The following is a 12,607-nucleotide window of genomic DNA, read 5'->3' as shown; positions in this document are numbered from 1 at the left end:
TTATGTTCTCTGACATTTATCCTAATGATATGAGACGGTCTTTGTGGAAAAAAAAGCTTGTTTAGTGGACTAACTTTGCACTTGAAGGTTGCCCGTTCACTTACGTTTTAACAGGTCTGACGCTACTATGCGCCCCGGCTGTATCTAGGCTAACAGCTAACATGCTAACTATTTTTTTTATGTCACTAGCCACTTGAAACAAATTTAGGACGACAGGAGACAGGTTGAAATAAACTGAAATTTCCCTTTAAACACGGCTGATTCATACACAGCCACAGTAATTAGCATAAATGAAATCACAGCCCCTGTCCTTTCAATCTACTGGTATGTCTCCACCTCTTAACGCCAAACCTCCTTTAAACAATGAAAAGCTTCCAAATGTTGTCAACCGAAGCCCACAGCTCATTAGGCCTAGCCTTTCCACCGAATGGAGAAGGAGGTTGGGAATCTTCCTCTCCTCCCTCCCCACCTCCCTCTCCTCTTTCCTTTTCCTCTCTCCGCTCCCCTCTTCTGGCACCATTCCTCCGTCCACCTGCACTGATGAGCTTAGTCATCAGAGCTTAGCGGCGCAAAAGCTTTGTATGGAAAACAAACACTCTTATCAGCAGAGGAGGAGGTTACACAAACCTACAGCTGATGCAGATTGACATGTATGAAGTAACCGGTCATTATAATGTGTATAAACTGCCAAATGAGCTGACACGACCCAGGCATATTATACATATATTATGTTAGCAAACAACTGACAAGGGGCCGAGCACAATTATGATATAGCAAATGTGTTTTAAAATATAAATATTAATGTATGGAGCCCTAAAGAGGTAGCATAACAAGGATCAGGCTAAATATGCATTCTTTTACTTTGCTGTATGGCTCTTTGGATAAACGTGGCAGATGATATGTAGGCTGACTGGAAGCGTGAGTCTTTTTAAACAAAAGATTGAGAGAAGAGCATCCGAAAATCCTTGAGTGTCTTAGACAAAACTCAACTCCTTCTCTTTGAGATGGGAGGCTGACACATGCAGACAGATTATGATGTGGGTTGCAGTTAAACGAACACAGATGCAGACAGAAAATGCCCTGAAACAAACGTCTCTCTCCCTCTCCTTAATCCCTGGGCTCAGAGTATATATAGGCACTGTCTCACACCTCTTCCTTTGTGTCAGATCCACTTTGAAAATATAGACTCATACACACGATCGCACACTTTTCTCTTTCTTTCTTTCTTTCTTTCTTTTTTTCTTTCTTCCGGCACTCTTTCACTCACCTGGCATTGGGACATCAATCCACAATGTGCTGACACAGCCTGACACTCTCGTCAAGAGAAAACATTCAGGCTGTTGTTCAGCATCCGTCGGGGAAAAGATTTCTATACAGAACTGGATAATTAACTTTTATTCAACCTTCATTTACCCAGTGAATGTTTGCTCAGATTGCTTGCTGCGGTTTCCTGCAGCACTCTGCTTCACTCATATTCCCTTACACACATACCCATCTAGGATCTGCCCAGTGCAGCCACAGTCCTCTAGTGCTGGTTACTAAGCAGCTGGGGGTTAAAAGTACTTTTCTCCAAGGGCTTTTTGACAGCAGCATTCGATTTATTCAACTTCCGCGCTCAGATCTTGCTGCTTATTTTGGGATTAAAGCCAACAATCTCCTGGTCCGAAGCCCAGTTCTCCAGCCTTAAGGCTATCGACGCTCACATAACATTTAGTTTCGTGATTCAAAATGAGAATTACATCAACACATGAGCATGGTTCACTTGAGAAGGGTGCAAGCAGCACATTGAACCCGCGACGGGAACATCTATAACAGCGGGACATTTATTAGGACAAAGATCTTTTTTGGCTTGCAAAGGAGCTGATGCTGTGATGTTCTGCTCGCAGTCTTAGTGCATTATAATTAAGTTGGCCACTCAGCAACACTCATCAATGAGAAAAGGCAGTGACTTCCAGACGTTACTTTGTCCAAGAGCTTTAGCACTGAAAGGTGACTTGAGAAAGGATAGTAGTCTTTCAACAGCCTTATTATTCATATGATTAGGATTATAACAACATTATCAGCCTTTATTTTGCATGTGTGGTATTTATTTACCTGAATATTAGTAGTTATCTGTGTATCTTGGACTGAAAACACCAGCAGGCCTATCATGTTTTAAGAAATAGATCTTTTTCAAATTTTTTTGTTCTCTCTTTCTTGTTGAAAGTTAGATAAGAAGATTTTACCATTGAATACTTAGCCACAGCCAGCAGATGGTTATCTTAGCTTAGCTTAGCTTGGTGTAAAGACTTGAGACAGGGAAACATCTAGCCCATACACCCTCTATACACCAATATCTGGCCTAACGATCAAAAAGTTGTTTTGGGGGTATTTTTAATGGTATATTACAGTTTTCATTTCTTGGGAAGCAATTTACGAATGTTGATGACTCATCCTGCACTCGAGGGTGTAAACTAATTTGCAGTCAGAGAAACACTTCCTTGAATTGTTATGTTCCTACTTCATGACATTAAATTCTACCAGTTACAGACCTGCACATAGGACCGACGAGCTAGCTAACAGTTGTGGAGCGGCGCCGCTCATATGGCGGTTACCGCTGAAAAATGCCGTTCTAACAAAAGGTGGTAGGCCTGCATCGTCATGGAAGCATAACACCCAGCCTCCCATTCCCCCCAAGTCACCCCATTAACACTTTTAGCTCCGTCAGCACTTTTGTCTTTGTTAGCAATGTTAGCACTGTTAGCAGCATGGGTCCATGTCATTGGTCCGACATCCCATTAGTCCGACGTCCCATTGTTCCGATATGTGATTATACTATACTAGGCTATACTGTATTTGTGTACCATAGAGGATCAGCAAACGCAACAGAAGTAGGCTACTGGTCGAGATACAAGTGTCATAGAGAGGAGAGAGTGAAACACCATCACCTCCTGTTATTAACTCTGGGGTCGGAGTTGTGTGGGCAGCTCTCCGCGGTGCTGAATGGCTCCCAGCAGGTGTATTTCTGCCTTGATGGTGCGCCGCAACCGGCTCTGGGTCAGCTGGGAAAGGCTTGAGGTGAAGCAGGCTCACGGCTTATGTGTTTGCCACTTTCTTTTTCATTTTAACTCACACCATGATCTTTTCCTAACCCTAACCAAGTGGTTTTTGTGCCTAAACCTAACCAGACCTTAACCACAGGGCATCATGATGATTTCGGAACAACGGAACTACAGAACAATGGGTTTAATATGGTCAGAACAATGGGATGTCGAACCAATGGGTAGTCGGAATAATGGGCTGTCGGACCTATGGGCAGACCCCAGCAGCATTAGCTTAATCCCAGCCACCTCATTCGTCCCATTGCTTGCGGCGTCAAATTGGCTGCTGTAAACGGCAATCAGTATCCAGCGACAAGTCCCTTCCTAGTTTCCTGTTTCTACCTAAAGTTATGGACTGGTGTACAGTATCGACAAGCTAGCTAGCAGTTATGGAACAGTGCCGCTCATATGGTGTTTACTGCTGATAACGCTGTCACAGTGGTGGCAATTTCCCGCCACAATGAAGTGTAACGTCCACCTTCCCATTCCTCACATGTCCCCCCATTAACATCTCAGCAAGAGTGGGATCAATCTTCTCATCCAACTCCCAGCAAGAAAACATATTACATTTTCCAAAAAGACAAACCATGCCTTTTAATATGATACTGGTGTTTTCAACCCAAGATACATGGGTATCTGCTACTGCACAGGTAAATAAATACTGCACACTAGTATTTTAACTCAAATAAAAGGCAGATAATGTTGGAAGCTTCCTATTTTTACAAGGGACATTTAAATACCATAAAATTTTCAAATAAAAGCCTAGTCCTAATTAAAGGTAGGATCTGGAGGATTTTCAAACAAAACAAAATATAGACATATACAAATGAAATCCTGCTTAATCATCACCTATGGGCTTCTACTCATGTGTGGTGGTGACTCTGTTTGCAGAGCTCCTGCCCTTTAACTGTATTTTGATGTTTTTGTGAGCTCGGACCCCTTCTGGGCGGAGATTTCCCCAGCCAATGAGAGAGCGCAGGTGCCGTGCCCGAGCGTGTCCGAGCGTGCACCAGCGCGAGCCTTGCCTGAACCTCTTCTACGAAGCCTTCTTCCGTACCTCCGGGCTCCATACACCCGGGAGAGTTGACCCTGATAGGAGGGGCCAAATTTGAATGTGTGTTTACAAACAGCAACTGGAAAATCCTCCAGACCCTACCTTTAAAGGACCAGTCCCTTTTACTAGCCCGGTGTGACGACACATTTTGATAAATTAATGCCTGTCTCAATTAGAGGCCTGGTCTGGATGCCAAGCACTTCTTTTCTTTACAGAAGTTATTCGGATGTATAAAACCAGGTTGTTAGCCACCTCAAATTATGTGTCCGTTCCTCGATTACCCTGTAAGTTATTAATATTAGTTTAGTCTGCAAGGTTTTCTTAAATCAAAAGAATCAAAAGGATTTTTCATAAAAATTATTTCAAGTTTAGAGTATTGTTTTAACACAATGACGCAGTGTTGTGTCAGTATGCCGGGTGCCATAACCTTCTCTCTCTCTGATGCGCTGTTTGTTGGAGATGGAACAAATAAATGATTCACAATTGATGTATCATCTAAAGCCTAATTTTTATGTAAGTATGAATATTCATACTGGTTTAAATGAACAATTTGATTGTATTTCCCATCTTTGTTGAGCGACAGTTTCCTGTGAAAGGAATTAAAGGCCTGTCCCGTATAGACACTTGTCCTAAATATAGGCACGTTGATATCAGTGATTTAAGCAAATAATAGCCTGGGCTACGAAGTGAAGTTTTACGGTATGCCGAATCAAAAAGCACTCTGTTAGCCATTTAATGCTAACTTTAATACATTCAGGAAGACTTGAGTTCCTCATGGCCGATTTTTATTAATTTTGGATGGAGCCAGGCTAGCTTAGCACCTATTTTCTGTCTTAATGCTAAGCTAAACTCGCCAGCATAGCTGTAAAAATCTGTAAAGGCTGTAAAAATATCCCTCAGCAGGGAAACAAATTAACGTATTTTGGACAATGTTGAACTATTTCTTTAAACTTTTCAGACGGAATGATGAAAGACACCTTCGCTGAGAAATAACACTGAGCAATTAGAGCTGGTTGAACAGAAGTCAAGTCAGAGGCAGGGCAGGAAGTTGTGCCGCTGTATGTGGAAATGACGTCAACTTAATTCTCTGTACTGTAACATTTTAAGGCTGTTCCTGGCAGTCATGATGAACTGAAGCTTGTCCTGATTTCCCGGCAATTGATTAGCAGATTTACACGGTGATAATGTCAAGCTTGTTGGCAGGAGCTGGTGTTGAATCACCACCAATGACCATAAAGCTCCTTCGCTTCTACTGCGTCACCCTTTCCCTCTCTACACCATCCGCCTTTTCTCCTTCCGCCTTTTGCTTCAGTCTGTCTGCTTCTCCCTGCTTTTGTTCCTCTCATCTTCCTGATTTTTTTTCTTGTCTCTCACACCATTATCACCCTTTGTTTCTCGCATGTTCTTGCAATTCTTCTGGCTCTTCTCATTCTCCATCCTCTCATCTGTCTTTATCCATCTGTCCCATTCTCTTCTAGATCCTCTCCCACTCTCAGTGCCAAGCTCCGTCTAAATTTAGATTGGTAAAACCCTCGTAGGGTGTAAGTCTTAATCAAAGAGCTCCACCGACCTTCACAACACTCCAGTTCCCAGTTGGAAACAATAACTGAACATGGGCACCATCTCGTCTCAATATCTGGTTGCCGTCTGCGGTTTTTCGTTTGTCTTCTTTCTGTGTCCTTGGAGGAAGTTTGAGGAGGATGGAAAGTTGGAGATGAAAGCGAGATGGAAACGCTCACACAGAATCTGGCCTAATTCATTCATGCATGAGCTTGTTTTTGTTTAAGAAATATCATGTGGGAAGAGAAGGAGCAAGTTGTCGTTTCTTTCCGAGGTATCTCATGCCTTTCATCTGAGTGTTTGTATGACATCAAACTCGTCACAACCTCATCTGCGTGGGTGTTGGTGTGTGTCAACCTTTTGGTACCCCTACACATGTGATGCTAGAATATGTCCTTGTGAGGTGGTGATGTGAGCGGGTGACTCCCATGCTTTTATGAATCATCCATGCTCCTGTTTGAAGAGCGAGTCACAGCAGACAGACAGAAAAGCAAACAGGCATGTCACATTTATTTGAAAGCTTGCAGGAGGAAAGATTGTTATATAAAAATGCACCTGTCTCGTTAGCTTTAATTACAAGGCAAAGCTGCAAGAGATGAGCGTACCATCCGCACTAATTTAGACCCTGTGGATTCCCTCTATTAATAAAATTTTTGATGTGTGTGTTGGTTCCGGTGAGAAATCATCTCTGGTGACAGAGTAAGACAATTCTTATAAAGCTAGTTCTAACTAGGACTGTAACTAATGATCAATCACTGTCATTATCAGGGGTTAGTTAGTTAATCTTTTCATTCAATATAGCCATACTAGCAGATGATATTGGTCCATCAGTAGGTTAATTCATCCACCACTTTAGCCCAGATGGAAATTTCCATCATGGATTGCCATGAAATTTAGTGTAGGAATTCATGGTCCCCAGAAAACGAAGCCTTGTGAGCAGCACCCCAGTGAGGTTGACATATTTGAATTTTAGCCAAATATCTTATTCTTATCTCTTATTTTTAGTGGATGTATTGTCATAACTTTTGGTTCAGATCAGTGGTGGCAGAAGTCTTTAGATCCTTTACCACACTATAAAAATATTGTGTTACCAGTAGGGCTGCCCAAGACTAAGAATTTTCCTAGTCTACCAATAGTCATCATTTAGGGCCATTAGTCGACTAGTCGCCTGCGTGTTTATTGATTTAATTATTAAATGATATATTTTGGGAGGGGCAACACAATGGTTTGAGTTGAAGGTGTGAGAAAGAATAGTATCAGTAACATTGTTAACACTGTGCTACATTACAGAGAAATACAAAACCGTACTAATGAACCTTCATTAATATAGGCCTATATTTTATCTACAAGTGCACGTCACACACTGAGCGAGCCGCCTGTTAATGACGCTGTGGGCTAATGGGCATGTAGCTACTTCCATGTTTCAGATGATACGTCATGTTTGTAGTCGACCAATGAAGATGAGTTTACATATCACCTTGGGTTCGTCCTTCACCTTCTCAAAATGATCCCACACTTTGGATTTCCTGCCCGACATGTTATTAACTAGCCTGTGGAATAACCGCAGGTACCAGCCCTGGAAATTTGAGGCTGTACACATGCCGCATCTTTAGCCACCTGGAGAGCGCAAGGAGGGTGCTGAGTGCCCCTTTTGTGCCAGCAATCAAGAGGGCAGCAGCAGGTTGCATCCTATTTACCTGAAATCCTGACTGCAGAGCTGATCTTCTTCCAGGCGCTGTTTATAAATGTGTAGGCCTATCGTCCGTGGGACAGATGTAAAGCACTGGGTAGCCCTGCACTAACATGATCAACTTTTCCGTATTTATCAGACTGAATATTTACAGAAGAAGGGAAAGATATCTGTCGGCTGTGATTGGTTTGTAACCTGACCCTGTCTGACTGCTGACTGTCCCTAAGTACAATACTAAGTAACTGCAGATGAAATGCATGAATAATTTCAGTACTATTTGAAAAAAAGAGCGCAGGCTGTATCAACTGGCATAACATTATTCACTTTTCTTATCTCTCTGTATTCTTGGGCTACCTGGGAAAGAAAACAAAGGCGTACTGTGTACAGCCATCTGAAATTTATTGGGGTCAGAGCTGCCAAAGTTGCCTTGTGTAACTTTAAATGAAGCCAGAAAGACACTTAATGACTTGATGGCCTTTTAGGGTGATTGCTGTAAGACATGTCAGTAGGAATTGGAGATGGCCACTTAGCAGCAGTGAGTTAAGTAACATATCTGCTTTAACAGAGAGGTTATTCCAAATAAAGGAGTGATTTAGTTCTGCACAGTAGCTATAAGAAACACACAGACCAAGTGTGTTTTTGAGGGGGCAGTAAAAGCTTTAAGTGTGCCTGTTGTGTTGTGTTGATAATATCGGTGATGACTGGCTCTGAAGAGGCTGAGGCTGACCGACTGTCTGACTGAGTGGGTTTTCAGCTTTTCGTATCTGGCGGCCATCTCTCCGGCTCTCAGTTCCTGGTCTCTCTGCTTTAACTGATAGAGCCATCAAGCTGGAGAAACTCCCATCTCAAGTCCTCCCAGCAGGGACGGATGTTGATAGCGCGTGCTTGTTCGCGCACATACACACGCACACAAATTCGCATCTGTGCTGTTTCCATCATCATGTCTGAGGATTAACTGGATTTCTGTCAAGTTGGGAATGTAACTCACAAACGTCAGCAAACCTCAGCAGACGCATCTCTGTGTGTTGTTTTTTATGTCTTTCATTGGCTTCCCTCCATGTCTCTGTTTCCTTCTCTTCTTCCAGATATTAAAATCGTCTCTTTCATTAATGCTTCTTTCATCTTGTGAGTCACAATTCCACATATATAAATATTTGCCTTGTCAAAACATTTGTGTTTCTTTTTTATGCTTGGGTACATGCCACTGAGATGTGTTTGCAGGTGTGTCATTCTCTCAAGAGTGCAAGCATCCTACTTCTTAGGCATGGACTAAAACAGGGCAGCTCATGCCTTATTTACCCCGACTTTTTCTGATGTGACATTTCCTCAGTCTTCTTCCTCCATCCTCCTTCTGTCTCCCTCTTTCTCTGCTTGGAGAGAGGTGGCTTGTCTGCTGCATGGCTTAACATGCGGGTTGCAATCTTCTCTGATGCCCGAATTTAGCATAAACCCCACTGTTAAGCCAGGCAACGGCATTTATACGAGGGGTGGGGGATGGGGGGGGTCACAGAGGAATGTTAGAGCACTTGGCGAAATGTGAAATGAGGTGTTTACGTCAGAGTTGAGGATGGTTGAAAACATGCTGACTGTTACCTCTTCTTAGAGTCACTGTTCATGTGTGTGTGCAAGTGTTGCATGAGGCAGATTAGCATTTGCGCGTGTGGTCCCCATAACGCACATTGTGGCATGGTGTCCCCACATTGTGTAGGTGTGTATGTGTGTTTACACTGTTTATAGCTCCAGTATGTAGTTTTTTTCCAACCCCAACATGTTGATTGTTTATCAACACTTTTACAACCACTTAAAGCAAAACAGTGCTGGATATTAAATTCCAATAATAGCTGCAGCTCTTGAATTATAGCCCTCAGCAGGGCCTTTGGTGTTATGGTATGTTCCTCCAGAGCCCTGTGTTTAAGTGAGTACCTGGGAACATACAGCAATACTAAGACCGCCATGACAGGACAGATTTCGCAGAGCTCTGAGATGACAGATGAGAGCAGCTGTGCCAGCAGTGTGTTTCTTTTTCCATTGCAAGCAGCAATGCCGTTAAGATTTGGGTAAGGACTACATCCCAGGTGTTTCTAAGGAGGAAATTATGGTACTTAAAGAATAAACAGCACTGGCCGATTCTTTAAATTGGCTGTGCCTCAGCGTTTGGATAGAGGTAATTGGAGCTAAATAAGATGTTCAGGGAGTACAGAGTCTTGGGAAAAACATTTGCAGTTCGCTGACTTGCATTATAGTCGTGCAGAAAATCCTTGTTTTGTCAGTCTTGAATGTCTGTAAATAATCTAATGAACAGGTTGGGGTTAAAAACACATTTAGGATATGTGCATGTTCACTGTCATGGTTAAATTATGCCAACACATATGCACACCAAGTTATACAATCATAATAACACAAACTACACGTTCAAACACAGTCTCTTTGGTAAGTCTGCTACATGAAATGTCTGCACAGGCCACCCACGCCTCTCTGACATGCATTGGTAAACCCCTGTCCCATTACCATGCATTATGCATAGGCCTGTCTCTTAAGTCCCATAAATGTAAAAGCTTCCCTTGAAATAGAAGAAGTTACACTGCTGTGTTGTCACAGTGACGTTTTACCCACGTAGAGACATTTACTTATTTTCGAATGTAGTGGTAGAAATCATGTCGCAGGAAACCGTCATTATGTGTATTCTTAAGAACTAACAATTTGTTTTTATCTTTGTCTTACAGAAAGAATGGCTTTGCCTCAACTGCCAGACCCAAAGAGCCATGTCAGGCCAGCTGGGAGACGTGCCACCTCCAGCCATGGCTTCCCCAAAGAAGCAACCACCTGCTCCTGCTCCTTCTCCTGCTCCCTCGTCCACCCCTGCCCCCGCTGCTGTAGATAGCAAACCTGTAGTAGAAGCAGCAGACCTAACCCCATCAACTCCTGATACCAAGGTAGTGCCCGAAACCATTCCTACACCTGATAATGCATTAACTTCACCTCCTCCCGATGCCCCTCTCTCTGTTAGCACTCCTCCTCCTGATAGCACCCATCAGGAAACACCACAGTCAGAAGAACAAACACAACCACTCGCAGCCGAACCGGTGTCTGAGCCTGTAATTCACCCTGAACAACCTTCTCAAATTTCAGAGAGTGTAGGTGAGAGTATCCCTGCAATCCCAGCAGTTGAGCAAGAGCATAACAGCTCTGAGAAAATAGCAGAGGACCAGTCTCATCCTGAGATAGAGCCATCAGATGCTGATAAACAAAGTGCAACTGTCAGTGAAATCCCAGCAGTTGAGCAACAGCAGAGCAGCTCCGAGAAAGCAGCAGAGGAGCCACCTAATGTCGAGCAACAAGCGCAGAGTGCACCTGTCAGTGAAATCCCAGCAGGTCAGCAACAGAGTGGCTCTGAGAATGCGACAGAGGAACCTTCTCCCCCTGTAGAAAGTGAGACGCAAAATCTATTGACTAATACAGGTTTAGACAAGCCAACAGTCCCCGCTGAGGTGGAAACAGAGCCAAATCCCAAGATTACCCAGAGTGAGGCTGCAGCTCCCCTGACAGTTGACAACACAGTGGAGCCTGCTCCAGAAAAGCTTTCAGAAGAGACAACTAATTCAGTTGAGCCAAAACCCGCCTCAATCCCAGATGCAGTCTCACAGGAAGTTCCTGTTCAGGTTGATCCAAAGCCAGATTCTTCACCTACAAATGCTAATGAGGAGAAAATAACAGAAGTAGAAATTGCTAAGCCAAGTGAAGAACCACAGATAGACGAAGCTACTGCTGCAGATCAAGCTCCATCAGATATGGTAGACACACCTATTAATGTGGAGCAAACAGACATCACTTCAAAACCTGAGGCTGACAGTGTAGCACCTGAGGTAAAAAATGAAGTACCTGCAGAAATAAAGGCAGAACCAGAACCTATATTAGAGAAGCCAGTATCCAAAGAAGATGCTACTCCTCCTGCAGTTGCAGAAAATTCAGCTCCTGTTGACAATGTTGAGATACCTAAACCTGATGAGACTCAGCAAGACTTAAAACCAGAGCCAGAAAAATGTGCAGCATCTGAAAGTTATGCAGTAGTGTCAGAAAACAAACATCCTGTCTCAGCTTCAGACGAGGAAAGTCAGGCTAACAAAGTCGAAAACAAACCCATAGAAAAAGAGGAGAAGCCACTTGACCCAGCAGATAAGTCACCTCCTGTTGCTCCTGTTGATGGAGAAACCAAAGCTGTAGAGGAAGCAAAAGAGAACACTGAAAAAGGTATTACTGCAGGAGAAACAGCTAAGGAGCAAGTACCTGATGAGGAAACATCAGCTGAGATGAAAACAGTGAGGGATGCTGCTGAGGAAAAAATTACTGAGGAGAAAGCTGTTGAAAAAGAAACCGTTGAGGTGGTAGGAAGTGAGAATAAATCATCTAATGACAAAGCCTTTGAAGAGGAGGGAGCTCAGAAGAATGAAGCAGCAGAAAGGGCTACTGAGGTAAAAGCTGATGAAGGGAAAGCTTTAGAAGAAGAAGCAACTGAACAGATAATAGTTGAAAAAGCAAGTGAGGTGAAAACTCTGCAGGAGAAGGTTGTTAAAGCTGAATCAGGTCCAGCACCTTCCTCTACTGAAACAGAGAATGTCTGCCCTGTAATAGAGCAGAAAGAGTCAGAAACGGCAAGTGAGCCAGCTCCGACTGTCGCTGAAGAAATCCCAAAAGAAGAGATCCTAATAAATAAAGAGATAGAATCAGAAACAAAGTGTGAGCCCTCACCTGCTAAAGAAAGCCTTAGTGGGACATTGTCATTGCCTGAGAAGTCAGAGGAGAAAGAAAAACCTGTGGTCGAAGCAGAGATCGTAGCTCAGGAAGAGGAAAAGCAGACACCTGTAGATACAACGTTAAAAGCAGATGATAAATCTGAGAAGGCTGTGGTTACATCTATTCCCCCAACTCCTGATTCTAAAGGGCAAGAAACCGACAGTGTTGAGCCATCAGTGCAAAACGTAGAGACGGTGTCATCCTCAGCTGTCATTAGCGAGACACATGTCAGAGACGAAACCTGCGAGGAGAAAGTCATTCAAGATGAGACGGAAGCCGGCTCACAAAATACAAACAGTATTGCTGAAAATCAACATGAAGCAGTGAGGGAGATGTTAGCTCTGACAGGCAGTGATGAGAAACCACTGGAGAAAGTTTCAGAGCAAAAGGTGTCAATTAAAGAGGAGGAAGGCAAACTTGATAAAAGAGAGG

The 12,607-nt window shown here is 43.3% G+C and overlaps 1 protein-coding gene across 4 annotated transcripts in view; it reads left to right on the top strand.

The window, feature by feature from the left end:
- Positions 1-12,607, top strand: part of pcloa (piccolo presynaptic cytomatrix protein a) — an 88,472-nt gene that overhangs the window by 22,018 nt on the left and 53,847 nt on the right. For all 4 annotated transcript variants that reach the window (XM_050036722.1, XM_050036721.1, XM_050036720.1 and 1 more), the window contains one exon: positions 10,108-10,317. In XM_050036722.1, coding sequence (XP_049892679.1) covers positions 10,108-10,317 — 210 coding nt within the window. The remainder of the gene's footprint in view (positions 1-10,107; positions 10,318-12,607) is intronic.

The sequence above is a fragment of the Epinephelus moara genome, chromosome 23 (assembly GCF_006386435.1).
Source record: "Epinephelus moara isolate mb chromosome 23, YSFRI_EMoa_1.0, whole genome shotgun sequence".
Classification (NCBI taxonomy): Eukaryota; Metazoa; Chordata; class Actinopteri; order Perciformes; family Serranidae; genus Epinephelus; species Epinephelus moara.
This window is presented reverse-complemented; position numbering and strand designations above follow the sequence as displayed.